At 30.9% G+C, this 25500-nt stretch overlaps 2 protein-coding genes across 5 annotated transcripts in view; one reads left to right on the top strand and one right to left on the bottom strand.

Annotated features, from left to right (window-relative positions):
- Nucleotides 1–778: 778 nt before the first annotated feature.
- Nucleotides 779–24986, bottom strand: LOC143042235 (DNA repair protein complementing XP-C cells-like). 2 transcript variants are annotated; one of them, XM_076214499.1, is made up of 22 exons: nt 24881–24986; nt 21332–22721; nt 20581–20665; nt 20161–20245; nt 19152–19364; nt 18634–18696; nt 18181–18261; nt 17263–17642; nt 16838–16965; nt 15794–15844; nt 15026–15118; nt 14170–14325; nt 13599–13656; nt 11332–11443; nt 10602–10646; nt 8353–8397; nt 7611–7700; nt 6453–6534; nt 5500–5593; nt 5114–5207; nt 1920–2021; nt 779–1156 (listed from the first exon to the last, which is right to left on the bottom strand). In XM_076214499.1, exons 2-22 carry the CDS (start codon nt 22689–22691, stop codon nt 1016–1018), a joined length of 3558 nt encoding a protein of 1185 aa, XP_076070614.1. In that variant the 5' UTR covers nt 22692–22721; nt 24881–24986; the 3' UTR covers nt 779–1015. The 2 variants fall into 2 exon arrangements, with proteins under 2 accessions (XP_076070614.1, XP_076070622.1); XM_076214507.1 differs by lacking the exon at nt 24881–24986 and adding an exon at nt 24714–24850.
- Nucleotides 24588–25500, top strand: part of LOC143042252 (prostaglandin reductase 1-like) — a 17457-nt gene continuing 16544 nt past the window's right edge. The window contains exon 1 of one of the 3 annotated variants that reach the window (XM_076214524.1): nt 24588–24731. The gene's annotated coding sequence lies outside the window, so the exon portion shown is untranslated. Of the gene's footprint in view, nt 24732–24894; nt 25023–25167; nt 25479–25500 lie in introns of those variants that run through there. The other 2 variants (XM_076214531.1, XM_076214517.1) reach the window with 2 other exon arrangements.

Below are 25500 nucleotides of genomic sequence, written 5' to 3'. Positions count from 1 at the left end.
ATCAATTCAAACATTTAACCACAAAAACAATATCAAAGACAATTTACATATGCCACTTCAGACCATAAGGCATCAAGGATTATTCAGCTTGCCTACCTTCTGCCATAAAAATGTCTGACAAGACTAACACCTAGTAAAAACTGAAGAAGTCGGATAAAACTTTGGAAAGGTTAAACTGCACTAAATCTACAATGTAATCATCTGATACTACAATGTATTCAATTTTGTTATGCGTCAGTTGATCCATTGACTAAAACTTTTTAGGCATTTGCTACTCAAATTCATAATTGATCTGAGATTTGTGGTAATAAGCATTGTGTATAAGTTTCAGAGGGTAAAGGGGCAGAAAGGTTAAACTGACACCAACCAAACTCAAACTTGATCTATTGTTTTGTGGTAATAAGCATTGTGAAAAAAATCATAACATGTGGTTGAACACACCTAAGAATGGAAACCTAAAATTCAAAAAATATTCCATTTGTAAAGGGGCATAAATATAGAACTGTTACAGCGATACCATCAAAATATGTTTTGTGATAGTAAGCATTGTGTAACATAACATATTGTTGAGGAAAACTTAATTTACAAAACAAAAACAAAGCGCAATTAAAATGCATAGATTTTAATACTACAGCAGGTCAAGAACCGATGATTGGACACCTCTGGTTTTTGCTTAACAGATGTGAGTTATATAACATATTTATATCCATATGACGCTTCCCTCTTGGAAAACAATAACTACATTCAGATTTTGAAAAAAACAAGTACATAAGCAGAATCCATTTGATAATAAGAATTTAATGATTATATATAGTTGATACATGCAAGACTCATATTCCACAGCCATACTTGAAATTGAGCATGAACACCGTGAGATGTATCACATATTTACATGTCTCGACAGATCTCATCATTATACTCATAACATTAAAATAAAACTAAAGGATGGTTCTTCTATACAAGCATGTTCCTCATGTAAAATTATGAAAACTGTAGAATGGACACTGTAGAATGTTTATAAAGTTTCAGTCTTAAAATGTTTTGCTGTACTAAGAGATTTACTGCCTTCTTTGTTCATTGGCCATGCTTTCTCTACATCATCTGCCTTCTCTGCTGGTTTGTTCTCTGTTTTTGTCTTTTCTTTAGTTTCTACCTCCTGGAAAAAAACACTTGTGAATGAATTGTTATGCATTATAATGTAAACTATTGTGCTCCAGTTCATGAAGGATTTGTAAAGAATTATTTTTTTTCTTACGGGTGAAACCAAGAGAACTTTCTCTGTCTTTACTGTATTGAAAAGTTAGTAACAACAATTTTTGGTTTCATAAAAGTTTAAGATAACAGCATTTTAAAATACACAAATGTATAAATTTCTCCTTTACTCTTTTCTGGTCTTACTTTTCCCAACTAGGTGATTATTTTGTTTGCAATTAAAATTTGTGATTCTTTCAGTTCTTTATTGGTCAATATTTCATTATGACATCAAATTTTCTATTAATTACAGCCAAAGACTCGTTGAAGACTGCATACAAATTTTGAAATCCATTGAAGCAATCCTGACTTAAAGTATGACTTACAAACAAGGTCTAAAGGACAGCAGACAAACAGACAGAATGATTACAATAGACCATCTAACAATTACAAAACAGGGCCCTTACTATTTATTTCACTCCATAAAAGTTAACAAGCATTGAAAATACTCAGGAATGTAACAGTACCTAAATCAAAAGGTTGAACTTAACACAGGACCTAATGTATAATCTTTAAACAGTTTGTCTCAGATGGATAGATGTACAGTCAAATATACATGGTGTCTTTAAATGGTCACCTGAGATCCAAGATGAGCGTTAAAATATATACCGATATATGTATACAGCCTGTTTTTAGTAGTCATAAAAGTATGTTCAGTTTGAACTTACATGTAGGTTAGGCTGTAAAAGATACTTTCTTTTTAATTTTTCCTTGATGAGCAATCCCTTTGTCAGTAACCGCCAGTTTTGTATTACTCTTTTTTCTCTTTTCTGTAAAAAAGAATAAATGCAAGTGATAAACAAAGTGGTGTATATTGAATAATTTTCTAACAAGAAAATTAATTTAATTTACTAACTTACTTTCAAGTAAATTAATTTAATTTACCAACTTACTAACAAGTAAATTATTTTTCTCATCCAGAATCCAGAGAAGTTCCATGTACCAGCACTCAACTGTAAAGTTAATTAAAATTACAAAAGTTCATTTGCCAGTTTAATACTAATTTTATTATTTCATTACACACTTTTTAAACAAATTACTTCCCTTTGTAAATTGCAGACTGGACATAATTGGCTTTTGCCATCACAAAGCATGATAACTTAAAAGTGATATATAAGCATTTTAACAAATTTTAGTGAAAAATAACTTCTGACATCAAAAGTATAAAGCTGAATAACAATTTAAATGTTATTTCTAGTAAAAGATTGAAAAACACACATTAAGGTAGCACTACAGTCAGAATTTTCTGACTCCAACCAACAGTCTTTAAAGATTAATATCTTCAAAACTACTCAATGGATTTTTAAAATCTTTGACTCATTATAAAGCTGAAATATTAATCCTTCTTAATCTATAGATAAATTTATTTATGATATGATTAATCTCAACTAATAGCTCATTAATTGCCAAAAAGTGGTTTTCCAACTTGAATGAAAATGGCACATTCAGGTCATTTGTTTTCATCACTTTAATCAACCATACACTATGTACCAAACTGTGTCTCAGATTTTTCATAAAAGCCTCCAATAAGAAGATATATTGATTTAACTGCTGGGTGCCAAACCTCATTTCACCTTTCATCATTGGACACCAATACATTCATTTAGAAACAAATTATCCAAAAACTGGGACATAGTATTGTAGAACAAGAATGTGTCCATAGTACACGAATGCCCCACTCGCACTATCATTTTCTATGTTCAGTGGACCGTGAAATTGGGGTCAAAACTTTAATTTGGAATTAAAATTAGAAAGATCATATCATAGGGAACATGTGTACTAAGTTTCAAGTTGATGTAACTTTAACTTCATCAAAAACTACCTTGACCAAAAACTTTAACCTGAACTTCGCACTATCATTTTCTATGTTCAGTAGACCATGAAATTGGGGTCAAAACTATAATTTGGCATTAAAATTAGAAAGATCATATCATGGGGAACAAGTGTACTAAGTTTCAAGTTGATTGGACTTCAACTTCTTCAATCAAAGAGCAGATTGCTCTGAGGGATACGATTGCCATTGTTTTGATTGACACATGTACACAAAATGTATACATGTAACTGGATAATATTATTTTCAAAACTAATTCAACTGCACATGTAAAATGTAATTTACGTAATCTGAATAGCAACAAAATAGCCAATCCCGGTTAAAAGTGTATGAACAATGTACTTAGGCCTATTGTGTTTTATTTTTGTACTATCAATTCCAAGTTTACTTTCCACAGCAGTCACTGAGACTCAGAGTGAGAGAAGTATTTCACTTCATATATTATCACCTATTTTCGTACGTTAATTCTAGGAGGAACCCCATTCCTAACTCTTTAAATATTTAATTTCCTTTGGGTCAGTGATCATGACTCCTTCCCGTACACATTCCTCTGTTTAAATTGCGATCGTTTTAATACAATATGACGTTTATCGACAGAACGAGTTAATTTTTCTCAACGTAATGTTTTGGTTGAGAATTCACGGAAGTGACTTCCGGAAGGGAGACAACTCGAAACGATAATATGGAAGACTCCATTTCCCCTGAAGGGGTGTTGAAAATAAATCTTAACGATGTGGACTAATTTATTTTAATTTAAATGATGCATATGATTTTAAAATATGCAACAACAATAACCTCAATAGCAGACATACATAGAAAGGATCCCATGAGTTATAAATTAATCAATCGAGTGGGGAATCCAGAGCAACCATTTAACCTAGTACCCCTTGAAGTCAAGAAAACTATACGCATGCGCATAATAACCTAAACAAACCCTGTAGTAAGAACGTATATTAAACCTAAATGGTTCTCTATTTTTTATGGAAGTACAATATCAAATATCAGTTTAATAACGGTGACATATAAGTAAAACTCCACTTCAGTTCTTATATGACAGAAATAGATTCATCGGAATTCAGAGAACTCTCGCATTTTTATCACAATTGGGGAATTCCCTCTGACGTGTTTCTAAATTTATAAAAACACGAAATATAAATACTGCTTGATTCTGATTTTCCGTGTTGTTAAAAACACGCATATAAGTCAAGGGAAATATCAAACATGAAGATTATGAAAAGAACATTATAGGAAAGTTGTTTAAGTTCAATCCCTTTGTTTGTTTTTACCTTTTAAACCAAGACAATCATAAGAATCTGAGACGGTCCTTAATGTTTAGAATAAAACGGTTGACGTGAGGGCATTGTCCTGAGCCACTGGTATAAGTCTACAGATTGCTTGAAAGCAATCGTATCCCAAAAACTACCTTGACCAAAAACTTTAACCTGAAGCGGACGGACGAACGGAGGCACAGACCAGAAAACATAATGCCCCTCTACTATCGTAGGTAGGGCATAAAAAACTCCCTTTAAATACAAACAAGAAGAATATGTCTCTGAATCTGTCTTCTGTTAGGTGTTTTAGGCATTTTAACCCATTTTAAGTTTATGTGAAAATTTTCAATTCCATAAAACTCAAAAGTGCTGACTACTGGGCTTGTGATACCCTTAGGGAAATAAATCTCCACCAGCAGTGGCATCGACCCAGTGGTTGTAAATAAACTCATCATAGATACCAGGACTAAATTTAGTATACGCCAGACGCAACATGTCCTTTTATTTACATAACTTCATTATCAATTTACTCCCTGTTGTGCTATGATAATTTTGGGATTTTTACAAACTGTGCAGAACAATACTTACTTCAAAATTATATGATAAAAAAAATATCTTCAAAAATCACTGTTAGACTGTAGTGCTACCTTAAGTAAGATGCATTTTCTCTTTCAAATTGATAGACAAAGGTAATATAAATCCTGAAAAACAACTACAATATAACTTAATCAAAATAAACTTATCTAATGTACTACATTACCTCAATTTCTTTCTGTCTTTGTATTTCCTGGTCTTCATCCCAGGCTGCTATCAGTATGTCTTTATATTCCTCACATACAACAAAACCATCCAATCTATAAAGATGTAATTATTTTATAATTTTTCATAATTTATAAACCCATTTTAGTCAACTTGAAATATGATACCACACATGTATGTACCCTAAACTAAACCCCAAGGCATTGCTTTTTTCTTAAAAAGATAAATCTGCTTTTACATACGATTAGAAAATATTAAGCAGCATAAAAAAATCAGTCTCAAATAAACACAAATTCAAAACCACAGACACAAACAAAAATAACTAAGCCATTAACATACCATAAGTTGAGACATTTTGATTACTTTTACACTCTAGGATAAACTTACAAAGGATGTGAGAAACCACAGTGTGTATCCCAACCAGTCATGGCAGCTACACAATCTATGTCCAACTTCTTAGCAACTTTATTAAGACCAGGCACTGAAAAATACAAACATCCAAATATCTATAATACTAAAATTACGAGGTCCAATTTGTCAGCCGTCATCGGGTAAAAACGACAAATCAAAGAATTCAACTCTATATATAACTAATATAGGACAATGGTGTAGATTAAAAATTACACCACTCCAGACCCTTTTGTTTTCCACATAATTAATATTGCCAATAATTAACAAGTTCCGGGTCTAATCCGATACCGATACCAATAGTATATTCACCTATTAGCTATTACCTTATCTGTACGTTCCGCATTTGACAGGCGCACCACCAAACGGTGTATTTAGGATTTTGCTATATACACGGGTCATAATCAAAGGGCTGACACTTCTAAATTCAATCATTGTCAAATTGTTCCCTATTGTAGCTTTATTCAGCAATCAGCAAGACTTTCTAAGATAACTAATATAGGACAATGCTGTTGATTAAAAAATACCCTATTCCTGGATAGCCTGGACCTTTTGTTTTCCAAATAATTAATATTTCTAATAATTGATAAGTTCCAGGTCGACGGGTTCAAACAGAAAGATTTGAAAGCAGAGAAAACTGTGTATCTTATAATCGACATGACTTTATCAGATGACAATACCAATTACTAAAATAAGGCTTAGGCATAATTATATACTTTAATTCAGTCACGGACCCGCGATATCACGGGTGTGTACTTGTTTATATAATAATCACACTTATATAAATTGAGACAAAATATATATGCCAATGCCTTTTGCAAATACCAATAAAAATTAATATCAGAAAAATCATATACAATGTGACATGACTAAATAAACAAAACACCATAGAATAAAACATTTTTATCAAGTCTTTTTTTTAAATAACTTACACTTTAGATGAACTGTTCCAGCAGGTATCATAGAGGGCATAAATATCTCTATGTTTCCATAACCATTTCTTGGTACTTTTCCCTGAAAAATATTAAACATGGTCATTGTTGTATTATATTCTGATCATAGAACATAACTGAAACTCACAGACTTAATTTTGATATATAAAGCTATAGAAACTAAAGAAAGAAAGCTATGTTAAGGAGACTTGAATCAATGGAACCCAAATGTGTAATGTCAGTCCTACAGTTCGAGGGTGTTTATAGCTTACTATGGGGCCCCCATAGTAAGCTATAAACAATCCGAACTGTAGGACTGACATTACACATTTGAGTTCCATTGGTTCAAGTCTTCTTGACATAGTATTGGGGTATAGATTTTGCTCTTTGTTGAAGGCCATATAAAGACCTACAGTTTTAATTTTTTAATGTCAACATTGTATTGCATATTTAAGCTAAAAGGAGGGTGGTAAAGGGTTATTTTCGTGCAACTTGATCACCATTTATTTCACGTTCCACATGTTTTTACTTTTTTATTTGATGTTCAGTTGTGCAAAACAGGTGCCTCGTTCTGACTATGTAATTTTACTTGGATTATGATTTTAAAATTCAAATTTTATGTTTAATAATTTTCAAATAAAATTCAAACACTTGGCAGGGATTGTAAAAAAAATGGATTCAATTTTATGTTTTTGATAAAATGGAAAGGCCTTTGATGTTTTTGATTTTGGAGCTTCCATGATAAATGTACTTGTTTCCAGTCTTGGTTAGCTATTCTATATAATTGGCCATCTATAATGACAACGTGTGTATTCTTGTTAATAAACACAATAAAATAGATCAATAATACACTTTTGTGTCTGCGGATATATGCACTCTTAAAGTTAAGAAGATCATTTATTCTTTTTTAAAAGCTGTAAACCATTTATATCATAAATATGAATACTAAATATCAAGTAAAATAGAGAGTTTATATATTCAACAACACAGTGACTCAGTCACAAAAGATTCACATCAAAATCTTTATTTTTCGTGCAACGCTCATGACAGAAGTTATGTCTTATTTCACGTTTTTTCCAAGCAAGCACCCACCCATACCCCACCCCCTTAAAGTAATATAAAAAATATCAAAACATCAGGTTGCTATTATATACATACATCAACGGCTGGTGGAGGTATATACACCTCTGTCTGCCATCGGCCAAATATCTCCAGATCTAAAGCATCAGGGTTTTCTTTCTTATTTTTCTGTAAATAGAGTATTCATATAAAATCAATGACATTCCTTAACATTTATAATCAGGTTCCCCTTTTCCATAATATAGTCAAACCTCAGCACTTATAGTTATTGTGTTCTGTTAGAAAACTGAACATCATACCACCAATTCATACCAAAAATCAGCCCAATATCTGAAGGCGTTTACAAAAAAACTATATGTCACCAACAACTTCTTTGCGGGGCCATAAAAACAATGATAAATCCTGAATTCTTTTAAAAATAATTTACATTTACATTTTGATATTACATGTATATACAACAATAGTGCACATAGCTTTTTTTCTATTCTATATAAGCATAAATGACAATTCAATGATAGAGCAAAGGATAGAATTTGTAGAAAGTGATACTCCAACCTACATAGCTTTTAAGATGAAACAAAAAGACAAAGTGTGATTGAGCATTTTTTGGTCCCAATCCCATTTAAATAAAATTGTTGCAATAATTTGTTAATCATTTTACAAGAATAGAATGACCGAACAGGAAACATTTTTTCAATTTTTTCCATATGGTTCAACCATAATTTTACCTTATATATGAAATGTAACTACTGTCTATGCAATATCAGACAAAATTTAAATAATAAAATGTTCACATCAACATTTTTTTTTTAAAACTCACCCAGCGTACTCTTGATTTAACCATTTTGTAGGCTTCTTCACCAACCTATTAGGAAATAATCTCATATTCATTAACTTGTTGTTAAGAAAAAAATGTGTATAAAAGTGATCCAAGTTTAACAATTCACAACAAAACAAAGGATTGAAGGTACAGTAAGAAATTATAATATGAGCTGTATTGCAAGTATACCTTTACATCCTTTAAAATCTATTCACTACCAGTTTTAAATGAAGTCTTTAAAGGAGCCTGTTTATCTATTCATTACCAGTTTTAAATGAAGTCTTTGAAGGAGCCTGTTTATCTATTCACTACCAGTTTTAAATGAAGTCTTTAAAGGAGCCTGTTTATAAGTGGATGTCATTTGTTGATGTCTATCATATTTTTTTTTTTATTATTGTTTTTTACATAAATCTGGCTGTTTGTTTTCTTGTTTAAACTAGATATCATTGAGATGGGAGCCATCTCTGTGGGCCCCGCTGTCAATAACGTGGGGTAAATAAGTTGTATGGATAATCTGATATGAAGCATTATTTGAAGTTATTACATAGTCTCATGTGTGATTTTGATCTAAGATTTTAAGTTAAAACTGATAAATATTCTCATCTTACTTTCATAGTATAATAGTGATATGACTGAATGATGTGAACTCATTGTTTACTACTCTAAGGTGACTTCTGGATATATGGATTGATGTTTGAACAATATGTTTAAAGGTGCTGCCCAATTGATATTTGTCACATATTTTTAGAATTATGCCTTCAATATATTATGACCCACCAAGTATAAAGTATGAAATATTAATGGTTCTCGAGAGGTAGAGCGGACACAATTTGTTAAGAACAACGAACGGATGGACAGACCGACAGACTGATCTTAGACCTAGGATGCATACATTATGACACATTCTCTTGTGTTGGTTAATATATATGTTAAGTTGAAAATGTTTGTCAGGTATAAAGTATGAAATAATAACAGCTGTCCTCTCAAAATATAATGTGGATCAAATTTGTTAGCGATGGACAGACCAACAGACAGACAGACCTTTGACCTAGGAAGTGGTACATACATCATGACACACCCTCTGGTGTTGGTTAAAATGGATGTCAAGTATAATATTTGAAATCATAACGGTTCTCAAGATATAGAGCGGACACAATCTTCACCACAGGACACAGGGTTGTCAACTGAAACCAAAGTTTTTTTGACGTTGACCTTTGACCTAGGAAGTTGTACATACATCATGACACGCCCTCTGGTGGTGGTTAAAATGTATGACAAGTATATACTTTGAAATCATAACGATTATCTAGATATGGAGCGGACACGATCTTCACCACAGGACACAGGATTGTCAACTCGAAACCAAAGTTTTTGACCTTGACCTTTGACCTAGGAAGTTGTACATACATCATGACACACCCTCTGGTGGTTGTTAAAATGGATGTCAAGTATAAACTTTGAAATCATAATGGTTATCTAGATATGGAGCGGACACGATCTTCACCACAGGACACGGGGTTGTCAACTGAAACCAAAGTTTTTGACCTTGACCTTTGACCTAGGAAGTTGTACATACAACATGACACACCCTCTGGTGTTGGTTAATAATCATGTTAAGTATTAAGTATGAAATCATAACGGTTCTCTAGATATGGAGCGGACACGAAAGTGTTACGGACGGACGGACGGACGGACAGACGGACGGACGGACGGACAGACTGATCATTATAGGGCGACCCGCCGTCGGCGGGGCCCTAATTATTTTCATCTGTCCTTTTGGGGTAATTTATAGCTTGCTAAGATGTATGAGATTTTCTCATTGCTGAAAGCCATACAGTGACCTATAGTTGCAAAATTTCTACATCATTTGGTTTCTGGTAGAGAGATGTCTCCTTGGCATTCATACCACATCTTCTTATTTCTATAATTATCTTGTGTCTAAACAAACTGTGAATATTATCAGTAGAGGGTTTATTTTCCGTGCAATTTCGGCAATTTTTATTTCACTTGTTCAGAACCCAACTTTACCACCCTCTCAGCAATTGTTAACTTAACAAAATATTTTCAGTCCAAAAGGGATTCAGTTATGTCAGGATCATATGTAATGCTATGTGTGATAGGACCGTTAAATTTGTTTTTATGTACCACCTATTTTTATTTCTTCAAATAATATCAAACATTTAAATGAGAATAATAAAAGATAAATTAATTCCATGTACTTTGGAAGGAATAACATTTTTAATACATACTCTGACTGCTCTCCCTTCCTTTAACCAGTTCTCTCTGGAATGAAGCTGGAATATATATTCAACCTCAAGATTCATATCAGGTGTGAAGTGATGCTTCACCTATAGTTATGTACATTTACCAAGACCCCTGCCCCACATATTTTGTCCTTGTTCAGAAACTGGTCCTTCATGCAGGCAAAAAGTTGCAAAACCCAATGATGAATTATTATGTGGCTCAAATTTAATGGCACTACTATGTTTACATGTTTTTACGTGTTTATCCAACATCAAAAGTGAAGATACTATACAAATGGCGTACCACTATAAATCCATCATTCTGTTTTTACAGAAGATCAATGATGTAACTTGTCCTTGACCTTTAAGGGATTGACCTTAAAATAAATAAGCCTCTTCCTTCATAATACAAGACAAGTTAAGTTGCACTCATATTTTTATTTAGCATCTTGAACTTAAACATATTTTCTAAAAAATAAAATGGATCTTTTGCTCTCTAAAAAAAATGACCATATTGCCAAGTAAGGTTGCAATATATATAAATATTTCAGTAAGCCTTCTGGAAATGAAAATGACCAAGGTACAAACAGATGGTCTGACCGACTTTAGCATCAGCTTTTATATGTAAATATTGCGTTCCATTTTTGACCGCTTTAGGATAGTACATAAGAAAAAGATGACTATGTGGTCAAATATCACCATTGATCTAAATATTTTATTTATATATACTACTTACAACATGGAGACATTCTCTGGCATAAATAGGTTCATTCTTAATGTAACCAACAGGTATGGCTGAATTAGGATATATTGCCTCAAATTTAAGTAGATGTCTTTTCAAAACATATCTGGAAAATAAACTACAATATTGTAGCTAATACTTGCAACAGATGTTAAATACAAAAGCACAACCAATCTTCAACCCATGTTCACAGGCATCTAAAGGCACATAAAACTTATACTAAATTAGTACAGCAAATCACTTACTGTAAATTCAGAAATTAATGCCATGTTTTTATTTTTGCAAAAATGCGACTTGGTTATAATCACAATAGAATTAACTCACATTTTGAATTTTTTATATGAATTAAACAGGATTTTTCTTACTATCACAAAAATTAAAATCACATTTTAGTCTCATATGACAAAATCAAAATAATAAATGCATGCAATAATTTCTGAATTACAGTGACTTGACTGTTAGTGTTGCCATTCAGCAATTGCAACTCATTCAAAATTTTGACCAAATTGCAATTTGTTTTATTAAACCAAATTGTTCAACTGGTCAAAATATTGAACAAATTGTTCAGCCAAAATGTGAAAGTGCAAGGTGATAAAATAAGACATACTTACAATCCTATAAGACTTTAACTCCACTTTAATGATGTTATGTCAAAATGAGTCTATCAGTTTGTATAGGTATATTATAGTCATTTTCATGGTGAAGGAACTGTCATTATTTTGAATTGCTATAAAAATGTCCAAACTAAGCTTTCATATAGTTTTTCTTTCTAAAAGTATTCTATATTCATAAGAATCAGATATCATTTTAAATAAAACATCATATATTCAGTAAAATGTGTGTGAAATAACAATATGCTCTTGATAAGTTTCCATGGGGAGATAACCTAAAATATTATTCTTTTGAATAAAAACTTTTTGAAAGAAAAAATGATTATCTCCCCATGGACACTTCCTACAAACATATTGCAATTTTACACACATTTTACTGAATATATGATGTTTTATTTAAAATGATATCTGATTCTTATGAATATAGAGTACTTTTAGAAAGAAAAACTATATGAAAGCTTAGTTTCGACATTTTTGTAGCAATTCAAAATAATAACAGTTCCTTCAGCATGGAAAGGACTATAATATACCTACACAAACTGATAAACTGATTTTGTCACAACATCATTTACAGTGACTTGACTGTTAGTGTTGCCATTCAGCAATTGCAACTCATTCAAAATTTTGACCAAATTGCAATTTGTTTTATTAAAACAAATTGTTCAACTGGTCAATATTTGAACAAATTGTTCAGCCAAAATGTGAAAGTGCAAGGTGATAAAATTAAACATACTTACAATCCTATAAGACTTTAACTTCATTTTAATGATGTTGTGACAAAATGAGTCTATCAGTTTGTATAGGTATATCATAGTCATTTTCATGGTGAAGGAACTGTCATTATTTTGAATTGCTATAAAAATGTCCAAACTAAGCTTTCATATAGTTTTTCTTTCTAAAAGTATTCTATATTCATAAGAATCAGATATCATTTTAAATAAAACATCATATATTCAGTAAAATAAGTGTGAAATAACAATATGCTCTTGATAAGTTTCCATGGGGATATAACCTAAAATATTATTCTTTTGAATAAAGACATTTTGAAAGAAAAAATTATTATCTCCCCATGAACACTTCCTACAAACATATTGCAATTTTACACATGTTTTACTGAATATGAAATGTTAGAATTCACATACTGTCTGATTCTTATGAATATAGAATACTTATAGAAAGAAAAACTATATGAAAGCTTAGTTTGGACATTTTTATAGCAATTCAAAATAATGACAGTTCCTTCAGCATGGAAATGACTATAATATACCTATACAAACTGATAGACTCATTTTGACACAACATCATTAAAGTGGAGTTAAAGTCTTATCAGATTGTAAGTATGTTTTATTTTATCATCTTGCATTTTCACTACTTGACTGTGGTTTTCTACAGCAGTTAGTTCAAATTTCTGACCAGTTGAACAATTTGATTTTATAAAACAAATTGCAATTTGGTCAGAATTTTGAATAAGTTGCAATTGGTGGATAGCAACACTTACAGTCAAGTCACTGTAACAGTATTATAACAAGTGTTGTGAATCCTATATGAAATTTCAACCAATAATTTTTTAGGGTATGGCAAGACATATTTAGAACAAAAAGATGTCACTAGTTAACATCTGGGTATTAAAAAGAAGAACAATTTACTTACAATGGATGACTCTTCAATTCTGACACACTTTTAGGGACTGGCTGAGAAACGAGTCTAGCTGAAAAGATAATCATCAAATTATACTTACATGAACCCAAAAAATCATAACAAAATTTTGAAAATCTTGAGAAAGAAGTTTTATTTATTTTATTAATTGTTGCATTTTTTGGTACAATTTACATTTTAGTAAATAAGGGTTACACCAAGACTGGTGCATATGACCTTTAAATGTCAGGTAAAAAAACTATTCAGGGTATAACTAAATAACTGGACTAGATAACTTTTTCAATTGTGTGTCCTTACAATGCTGTCTCATCAAGGTATAAACTTAAGACTTTTAAACAAATATTTAAAAATTACTATTCATATAACTTTTCATGAAAGACAAAAGGGTTATAAAATTCAGACAAAGGACCTTTAACCTTCATATCTTTGTCATCTTTTTGTATTGATGTCTCATTTGGCAATCATACCACATTTCCTTTTTTTTTTAATTAAACCTAAGGTAAACTCACAATTTATCTTCTGCCCTCTTATTTGTTCAAAAAATTTAACCTAAATATTTGTGTACCTTGAATATCATTATCTTCTTTAGCAATGACATCTATGTCTGGGTTTTTGTATGGAGCTAAGGTTTCCTGTAACCACTCATCTTTCATTCGTAATTTCCTGGTCTCTGTCAACCATTTGGAGGCATATTTTGGTGTTAGATCTTTAATAAATCCATCTATAAATCAGAAACAGAGTAAATATACTAATAGGTTTATGTCCAAATTATGGTTTCATCACCTGAAGATAACTGACTTGTTATAAGGATGTTTGACACATAATCATTAGAAAATAAAATCAATTGTACAGCAGGTGTTCAAAATGCAAATGTTAAAATCTAGATTTAACCAAATAATAACAATGAGTTCAGTAATTCCAAACATTAAAGGTGGTTGATTTCCATTCATATACTCTTTAATTCAAGTGTTTGTTGGTTTTGATGATTGACTTTATACAACAGCACAAGGAAAGCTTAGTGTAATATACAAATGAGAAACTGGTTGACTGATAATACAACAAATCATAATATTTCAGGGGTTTCATTATCCTTCATGTTGACTGGTACTTTCCACATTTCTTGGTGGTACTTTTCAATTTATTCCATGAATATCTTATATAAAAATTTCTACATTTAGGCGGTACTTGTCAATAGCATAGGAGGGTAAAAGTACCGGGTACCGCCTCCTAATGAATGGCCTGATATTTCAATAAAAATAAAATTAGTTACTATATTTTTTGTCAATTATAGTGTGGTATAAGTGACATGATTTCAATAGTGCATATCAGAACAAAATCAGTAATAATGATTTATATAAGTTAATAAAACACTAAAAATGCATACTACTGTATATCAATAAGATAAATTATCTACAACATACCATTATCAAATGACAGTACATAGTGAAGAGGTTTAGTGACCTGGCTTTCTATCACATGTGGTTTGTTCACCCGACAGTTCATACAGTCAATACCTAAAACAATGTAATAGTCAATGATGCATGAACATATTCATCTATACATGTAAAATAACCTCATATACACATTAGACAAGCTTTACCTAACTTAGGATCAAACCCATTGTGAATATTCCAATAAGTACTTTCATGGGAATTGGTTCTGTGAGAATATTTTTTAACAAATTCTTGTGGGACTTCTTCAAAACAACTTGTTTCCTCAAATTTCAAGAATACTAAAACAAGTACACCATTCTTATTTTTATCTTAAGAAAGTTCGATTAAATTTAAATCCGTAAAATGTCCATCCTTTTTTTTTAATCTTCTCTCACCACAGAATGATTACTCCAACATAATACACAACAAAGTAGTTTTAAAGTAAATTTTTCCAAAATTTGTATGTTAATCTACATTTGTTTAACTAAAATTAATTCAGGAAAATTAAAAACCCTTTGGGAACAGGAATTGATAACCCTGGGGGATCTGAGTTCACACATGGTATTTGATGGAGTTTATAATGCTCTATATTTTATTTTTGGTGCAGCATGGTACAGGTTTTTTTCAACTTTCTTTTGTCCTTTCTTGTTTTTGCCACTTTGTATTTGTATACAAATTATAGAACCTATCTATCTAATTTTAATGTGAAAGTATTTTAAACAATTCAACTTTCCATTCTTTTAATATATAACTTACATAGCCACTTATCTTCTGATTCTAGGAACACCTCTGTCCAAACATCACACCCTACAATACAAAAAAAATATCAATAATTTTCATTTGATCACTAAAATACCAATGATCGATACAGATTCAGATTCAATATTTTATTATATTCTCACCACATACAAACATAAAATGAGATTCACATACATCATGTACATAAATTCATTAAAACATTTGCATTGCATGCACCAATCTTAAAAAGATTTATGAGAGACTTTTAAGATATATTATATACATATAAACATATTTTTACATATATATTTTTCTTTAAGAACTAGTGAAATAAAATACTATTTCTTCTTAATAAAATATTGTTGCAGGTTTTGGCAACTATAGCAGCAACATTGTCGTTACTAAATAAAAATATAAATTTTTCATTATCTGATAATAGGTTAAAACGTTCATTGAAATGCAAAGCTTCATGTATCATGATTTGTCTTAGATCCACATACAATGGGCATTTTAAAATAACATGCAGTTCATCTTCAACAATAAAGCTACAGTTAAAACATGTCCTCTCGTGGACTTCTTTCCTTTCATATCTTCCAGCTTTTATTTTTAGTGGAGCTACCCCACATCTAAATTTAGCGAATGAACTTCTGCTTTTTAATGACATAATATTTTGCAAATAATTTTAAGTACAATAGTTATTTTTAAACAATTTGTAAGGTTAGTGGATGACAAAACATCCATGGACATTTTTTCTATTTCAGACATTTCTCCCAAGTTTTTCCTAAATAGAAGAATCCTTTACTTAAAAAAATCAAAATATGTGATGGTCTTAGACAATTAAAAGCAGCAATACTTCAAACAAAATTGAAGTCACATGTGATCTGTTACAAAAATAATCTATCTTAGAAGAAAGCTGGTGACACAAGATCAAACTATCATTACTATGTTTATTTTTGTCAAATGCAGGTCATGAAATAAACTAGCATGCAATCTATAAGTACTTACTCTAAAAGTTACTGCTCTATAACTGCAAATGAAGTTGAAAATGATATAAGTACTTGCCTGTGTTTTCTTCAATATCTGAGTCTGATGATAGAATTTTTCTGTTTTTGTTTTTTTCCACGAATTTCTTTAATAAATTAACAGGGCTTCTAGCTGTAAAACTGTCTTCTTCAAAATCATCATCAGAACTGAAATGAAAGAGTTCATACTGTACCAAAATTAGGTATTGTACAATATTATTATTCTAAATGTAGAGATAAAATGCTTGCTTGTCATAAAGGATAAGTTTGTAAAATCTCTTTATATTGCTTCATGTTATTGACTAAGAAACTGATTTTAATGATAAAAGATTTCTAAAATGAATTTTTTTTTTAAAATTTGTTTACATATGATTTACAAAAGAGGGATTTAGCAGTATAATTGTTTAAAATGCTTTTTTCAATCATGCCCTATAACCATTTAGCAACAATATAACAAAATTCTACCCTGTTTTACATTCATTTGAGTTTTCTTCTTTCACTTTTCCCTTTCCAGTATTCTTTTGTTTACCACTTTTACTTCTTCTAGGCTTATCCAATTCACTCTCACTGCTTGAATCTTCATCATTGCTTTCACAACCTTTGTAACTTTGAGGTTTGACCTTTGATCCTCTTGACCTTGACCTTGGCTTTTTGTCTTTCTTTTTAAAATATTCAGATTCTGTTGAATCACTTTCATTACTTTGTTTCTTTTTACTTCCTTTACTAGATTTCCCTGAGAGAGTTTTTGCAGACTTGTTAGGTACTGTTTTGGAATTTTTGGAATTCTTTTCAGAAACCTTTTCGGTTCGTACATTTCTTTCTTTTCCAGACTTTTTGGATGTATCCTAAAAAATTATTGAAAATAAACCAAATTGAATTAAAAATAGGAAATTATTTTCTTACTCTTAATTTATAATATAATATTCTGAATATAAAAGTTGAAAGAAGACTCTTTTAAATCTGAGCGCAGAAAGTGATCAATATCTCCCCCATTTTTTTAATTATGTATTTAAAATATCTTTAATAAATGGTCTTTGAATTCCCTCATTTGAAATGTGCATTATAAGAAATAGGATTTGAAAAATAAATCATGAATCAGTGATATTTCTACATTTTAAATTTAAATCTAAGAATAACAATAACACATGTCCATTAGACACCATGCAATGCTCTGGTTAAAATCCTTAATTTAACATACATTTGAAAAAGTTCAAAATATCATTGAACATGTGTACTAAGTTGCAAGATGCTTTGTGGAAACAACCTTCAACCAAATATTTGACCAAATACAATTGAACAGTCATACATAAATAGGATACAATTTGGCCTCCTCTTATCATAGGCGGGCATAAAAATACTGTCCTAGTTGATATAAGGTCTTACCTTAGGTTTTAATGGCATTGGTTGTATAGACATCACAAGTCTTGTTATTAACCCTAAATTCCTCAGCAGTATAATCAATACCTTAAAAATATAAATCATTACAAACAGGTTATATTGTATTCATATGTTAATTACTTCAACCATTATATTGACTCAATATTCAGGGCTTTATCCACTTTTTATGGTGACAAGGAAACACCAAAATTATTTCACTTTGTTTAAAACTGAGGAATCATCAATCTTTGGTACATGTATTTACTTTTCTACATATTGTAGATAGAACAAATTATCAGTTTATTTTTGCCTTTATATTTTCTCATTTACTCACATTTTACTTCAGTATTACTTTTATGCTTTATTCTACAACTATTTTTTTTTTTTATGATGATTCATAAAATAGAATGAAAATTTGCTCACTTCTCTTTAGATACATGTACAATGCTTTTTACTCACCAATGCTCTTTCTAGATAAGACATCACTGTTGAAAATCTAAAGCTTTCTTCTAATCTTTCTTTCTATAAATTGGAAATTTTGTCTGCTCAGCAAATAATAATTCAACTTGTCAATCAACATAAAGTCTCATTTATCATTCCACAAATCCCTTTTCTAACCAATTCACAATGAAAAAAATATTATACTTTAATCTGAAGTGGGACAGATGGAAGAACAGACGGACAGTTGAATGAATGAACAGATGCACAAACCAGAAAACGCAATGCCCATAAATGGGTCATAAAACATAATGCCTCTTACTGGGGAATAAAAATGCACTTAATAAATAGCTTGCACCAATACAGCATTCTTTTATACACAAAACGTTCTCTTACATGTAAAATCAAACTTTTCACAAAATATTTTCCTGATTACATTATAAATAGTTGTGCATCATGTGTATCATCAAGTTTAGATATTGCAGGAGATTTGTTACAGTACCAGTTTAAGTACCAGTTAAAGCTTATACTTAACTTACCACAGAAAGTTCCTTCATGGTATTTTTTGTCATGAAAGGGAATTTTTCTTTATACCATATCAAGATCCTGGCTAATAAATTAATGTTAAAAGCTTTTCTGGACACTGTTGTAAACTGATTAGGCAAGATGGACAATGCAAAGGCTTTAATGGTGTCATCTTCACACAGTCTGTTTAAAAACATCCCTCTTGATAACAAACACATGAAATGAACCTGCAATAAACAAAATAAGATTCGCCATTGAAATTACCTGCATTAAAAGACAATCTCAAACTCAAACTTAAACACTTTAATGAAGCTAGTTGCAATACTTATTTGTTTGCTGTTGAAAGGGATACATACATGTATAATCCAAAGAAATATTTATATTGTTACTAGTATAAATGATTAAAAAGGGATATTTCAGAAAAATAAAAGAAGAACAAGTGGATGGGATACAGATGCCCCTGCTTGTGAATATACACTAATTTCAGTCTTTTTTTCCATTTATAAAGTAACTCCTCTCAAATTTGACCTTGATCTGTATTTGGTTTATAAGCATTATGTATAAGTTTCAAAACATTTAGTTGAAGTAAATTAAAGTTGGGGTGTATAAATTCACCATTTTTTCTGTTTAGAAAGGGACATAACTGTAGAACAGCAGATATGATGCTACCCAAATTCAAACTTGATCTGCATCTCATAACATTTCATTGCAGCAAAGTAAACTAAGTGTCCGATAGAAATTTCATGATGTATGTAGACGAACAAGGGTAAACTTAATGTCCCTTTGATCTCTACAGAGACATAACAAAAAGAAAATCGTATTTTAACATTGCATAACTAATACACACTGTTTCTCTTGTGTAACTGTTCAGAATCAGAAGAAGTCTTTGGCTGGCCAAAGAATGGCATTTTTTTGGCATTTATCTTCCTGTAGAATGTTACCTTATGAGCAGCATTTGTAGTACTTTTCAAAATCTGACTAGCTTGTCGAACATAAGTAAACCATTATCATTTTACATCATACCTTATGAATATTTTCCCTAACTTCTTTTTGGAACCTATTTGAGAGTCTCTGAAAGTAAGCTTTAACATCAAAGGTTTTCTTGTTCCTAAAATAAAGATGACAATTTGATAAAATATCATACTTCAGATAATGATGTATTTTCATTTTTAAAGAACATTATTATGGTAGACAAAGACAGTTGACCATTTAAATGTAATTGCCTTAATTAAGATGACAATTTTAACCCAAACATCTTTACTTGATGATTATAAATTTTATAATATAAGCAAAAAATCCACAAATACAAAAATGGAAAAAAGGTGATTCCTTAATTTTTATTCACACAACCCTTTGCATAACCTAAATTCTCCTTAATTAGGGTAATAACATTTTAAATAGATATTTTCCACTCATTCCGCTACTAGTCAGAACCAAAAATACCTTTTCTTCATTATTTGTGGTCCATCCAAAGTAATTTCAATGGGTCCAGATGGAATCTGTGACTTCTTTGGACTTTCATGTAGTGCTAAATAACAAAATATATACAAATCAATGTATTCATTTGATATTTTTTTTTAAAGAAGTGATGGCATCCATCACATTCAAAATGTCATCCTATTTAAAATCTAAGGCACAATATAAATACATCTAGTGATGAAAAAGAAAATTGTAATACAAATAAAATTTTCTCCAACAAATTTTACAAATGTTTTAAGGGAAAGAAATCCAACATCAAATGTGTTATGCATTAAAAGGCATAATTTGTACCAAATATTTATTAGACCGCATTTTAATAAATATCTCAGTTTGATAGTTATCAAAGGTACCAGGATAATAATTTAGTACGCCAGAAGCGCGTTTTGTCAACATAAGACTCATCAGTGATGCTCATATCAAAATATTTATAAAGCCAAACAAGTACAAAGTTAAAGAGCATTGAGGATCCAAAATTCCAAAAGGTTGTGCCAAATACAGCTAAGGTAATCTATGCCTGGGATAAGAAAATCTTTAGTTTTTCGAAAAATTCAAAGTTAGAATAGCCATACAGATGAAGTAGAATTTTTAATTTCTTGCCATTTTGGGAAACACTCTTATAACAGATTAGTTGGTCTTGAAAACCTTAACTTTAATGCTTTTCATTCTGGTCAAACATAAACATGATAAAAGATGCAAAGTTTTTTTAAAAACATACCTGCTACTTCTTCCCAGTCAGATTCATCACTGTCTATCATATCACCACTTTCATCACTTTCTTCCTGCATTCCTGAGGTACTGGGTATAGCATCATCAACAACTTTTGTCTTCCCTTCCATCATCAACAAAACTGACGTCACATCTTTCATGTCAACTTTCTTTTTAACACCTGACATGGACTTCAATGGTTGACAATTAGAAGTGTTGTTTTCAATTTTATTATCATTTCTATGATCTACTTCTTTCACTTTTCTCTTGATTTTTTTACTACTTTTCTGTGTATTTTCATTGTCTGAACTGTCATCTGACATTATATCAACATCATCTAATTTTGAATCAATTTCTTTCTTTTTTGATGATTTTAAGGTCTTTTCTCTACTCTTCTTGTCCAAAACTACTTTTTTACTTTGTTTAGTCTCAGCAGGTTCACTTTTACTTTTCTTTTTTGAAGCACCATTTGCTTTTTTCTCTGTCTTTGGTTCATTATGATCCTTCAAATTTGTAGTATCAAGATTATTGTCCTTATGCTTCTGGTTACTTTTTGCAGCTTGTCTTTTCTGTTTCTTTGCTTTAACTGTATTCTGAAGAATATCCTCTTTTTTTGTGCTTGTCTTCCTCTTGTTCCCTGTGTCTGTCTTTAATTTCTTACCGGTAGTTGTATCAAAACTTTGTGATTCCTCCTTCTCACTACTTCGTTCTTTACCATGACAAGCTTTTTTGTCTTTTGTCTTTCCATCAGTAATAAGACTTTCGTTTCTTCTACCATTGTTTTGAACTTGTGGCAATGGATCTATCTTTTTAGACAAAACTGATGATTGGATTTCATTGTCACGTTTAGGCCATGCATCCAATTTCATTTTAGGCCATGGATCTAATTTCGCTGTTGGCCATGAATCTAATTTCATTTTTTTAATAACAGTATAACTATCAAGTTGTACATCACTATCTACAAAATCCCCTTTACTATGACCATCACTCTTTTCATCGTCTTCTGCTTTAACATTCTGAGAGCTACTTTTTCTCTTTCTTCTTTCATTTTGTTCTGTCTTTACGTCTTTACTGTGGTCTTTTTTGGTCAGATTTTCCTTCTCAACTCTTTTTAAATCATCTTTCATGACAGTGTCTGATTCATTATTTTCAAACTCACTTTTTCTTCTTCTCTTTAAAAGATTGTCCTTGGGCTTTTCAAAACTGGTATTTCCATTCCTTCGAATTCTGTTTCTTGTTTTTGAAATCTTGGGTACTGTTTCTCCTTCATTGTCATTCTCTTGTTGATCCTTCTTTACTTCAGACTTTACAGTGGCAATCAAATTCTTCTCTCCTTTTTCTTGAATTCTCTTCTCTTTTCTTTTAGGCATCTTTTATATTATCTGCTGATACATCAGTACCTATTAAAAAAAATAAATCCAAACACAAAATTCAATGTACAGTGAAACTGTCAAAGCTGAACACCCATGGGACTTTGCGTTTTGTTCGGTTTTCACAGGGGTTCGGATTGTAATGGTAAACGGAAGTCGACACCAAAATAATTTTGGCATACTCAATGTTACTGACAAGGGATAATAGGTGACACAACAGACGACAATTTATTTTTGTGTTCATTTATTTAGATTTAAATGTAAAAATATAAATGTAGATGAAGATAGATGTATTGCTACATTTTTGTTTATAAATCAAACGTCACTCCGTCAATTACATTCGTCGTTATGAAACTAATAATTGTTGAATGATGTCCGACGTGGAGAGATTTTGCATTTTATAATTATCTTCTCATCTGTTAATTCTCTGACCAATTCAGATTCCCAGTCACTGTCAAATGACGGTTCTGTAGTTGAATCGAGATCGTCATTGTACACACGAGTTCTCGGACTAAACTGGCCACTCGCTGATTGATACTTTGTCACTTGATAAGAGTGAAACAACAGCAGGGGTCCAGTTTATTCTCGGACTTTATCATTGCTAAATAGCTATTAGAAGTATTCAGGAGCATCTAAATCATATATATAGGGCCTCTAAAGGGAATCTGGCAAACGAAACCCATTGACCTTGTTGTCAATGGTTGGTTGTGTTGCACAACTTCTTAATCCAGTGAAAGGCTTTCAAATTATTATCTAATTAAACAGTTTAACTACAGAATGGCAGTTACGATTTTGTGGCCGTCATTATTTAAGTAACACATTTAATTGATCTATGGGAAAGTTCCTTTCTTGTCATTTTCAGCGATGGGGGCAGCTGACCAGTTAAACGTTTCTTTACAAAAAAATCATTTGATCACTGAATACATGGACACAAACATGCTAATTAGTTTTTAATAACAACTCAGCAGTTAATTTTACTTCAAATACCCTCAGGGATACTCTGTCATCCTAAGTGTATTTGTTTAATTAAATCATGACAATAATTAAAAATACTTTTTTGTTTTAATTGCTATCGATCGATTTTGACAGGTAATTTTCATGATTTTTAAATACATATAAACTAACGAGCCTTCAAAAAGCATTCAGAATTCTGTGTTGACAAGGTTTTTTTTCAGGTTAAATTACTCTGTAACGTTAATTGATAGGGAAATTTTGTGGGAAAATTGTTCGGTTTAAACTGGAATTCAGTTTTATCAGGGTTCTTTTTACCCTGGTTTCACTGTACAAATTTACTGTCTAAATTTTTGACATGGACCATGTTTTATATAATAAAAGTTCCAGGAATATTTGTTATATTATAAAAGTTCAGGAAAATTTGTTATAAAGTTCCAGGAATATTTGTTATATTATAAAAGTTCTAGGAATATTAGTTATATTATAAAAGTTCCAGGCATATTGGAATAATGGCTATATTACAAATGTTGCAGGAATAGTTATCATGGTTATTAAATAATTAAAGTTCCAGAAATATTTATTATATGATCACAGTGCAGCATGCAGTAATAAAATATTGAAAATATGTACAGGTAAATGTCATGTGAGGTGAACATTAATTAAGAGGTAAGCAGGTGTAAAAAATCAAATGACACTTTTTCTTTAAAGGAACAAATATTATGAAACCATATGACATTTTAGTTCCAGGAAAATATCTTATGAAGGTGGAAATAATATTATGTAATGTTTGATCCCAAGAACTTTTATAATCCATAGTTTTGTTCCAGGGGGAACAAGTATTATGCGGAACTGAGACTACTATAACACTATATGTGTTATAGTAGTCTCAGTGCGGAACAAATATATGTTCACACTACAAGGCTACATCATGCATGGTATGCCTTTAATCTTTGTAAAGAAGTGGACCTCACATATGTTTATGTCAAATGTGTTTATTATATCATAATATGCAGGAAGGAAGTGGAAAGATTGCACTGTAAAATAGAGAATTCAATTTAATTTTATTACCTCCTGCATTGACTCAAGGTAAGAATAAATGGAACTTCATGATTATCTCCCTTTTCCCAGATTTTCATGTTTTAACAATGTTTTCATCGTGTACCGATTTGGGAGTCTACTGAGACTAGCTATACATAAGCACATTGATCACATGCATTTTATTTTACTACATATACCATCAATAGTATTCGATTCTCATCTTTTCCTCTAGAGATTCTATTTCCCGCACATGGATAGTGTTTACATAATTTCTTCTAAGGTAATCTCAAATAGCAGAACTGTTGGAAATGGTGTTTTACGAGAATCACAAGGTAATGTGTAAGTAAAATTATTATTTTTAAATAATTTTTAATTCGCAGTATACAAATATGCACAAATAACCCTCATGTGAATCGTTTTGAATATTTAATTTTGTCATAGAGATTATGAGTACAAATGTGTTCGCGCACCTGTCACACAAATTACCTAAACCTGTGCTTTAGCATAGATATTGGATACCCAAAACACTAAACCGAAAATTTTCATTAATCTTGTTGTTTAAAAATCCACATTTTTGCGACAAGTAATTGGAAGACCGAGAATAATTATAGTGTTCCTGAAAGAGGAGCTGGATATGATTATCATTCTTGTACTCGTATCAACATTTCACTCCCCACTCCCCATGATCTCAATTTTGCTTTTTAATTTTTTGTAAATTAACTTTTAAGACAATAGACTTCAGTGCACATACTTTAATAATTAAGCAAGACATCTTAATATTCCAAGAGAAGAAAGGTACTGTGCTTTCTGTAATAAT

This window comes from Mytilus galloprovincialis, chromosome 1 (assembly GCF_965363235.1).
Source record: "Mytilus galloprovincialis chromosome 1, xbMytGall1.hap1.1, whole genome shotgun sequence".
Taxonomy (NCBI): domain Eukaryota; kingdom Metazoa; phylum Mollusca; class Bivalvia; order Mytilida; family Mytilidae; genus Mytilus; species Mytilus galloprovincialis.
Note: the sequence above shows the minus strand (reverse complement) of the source record. Positions and strands in the feature narration are given on the sequence as shown.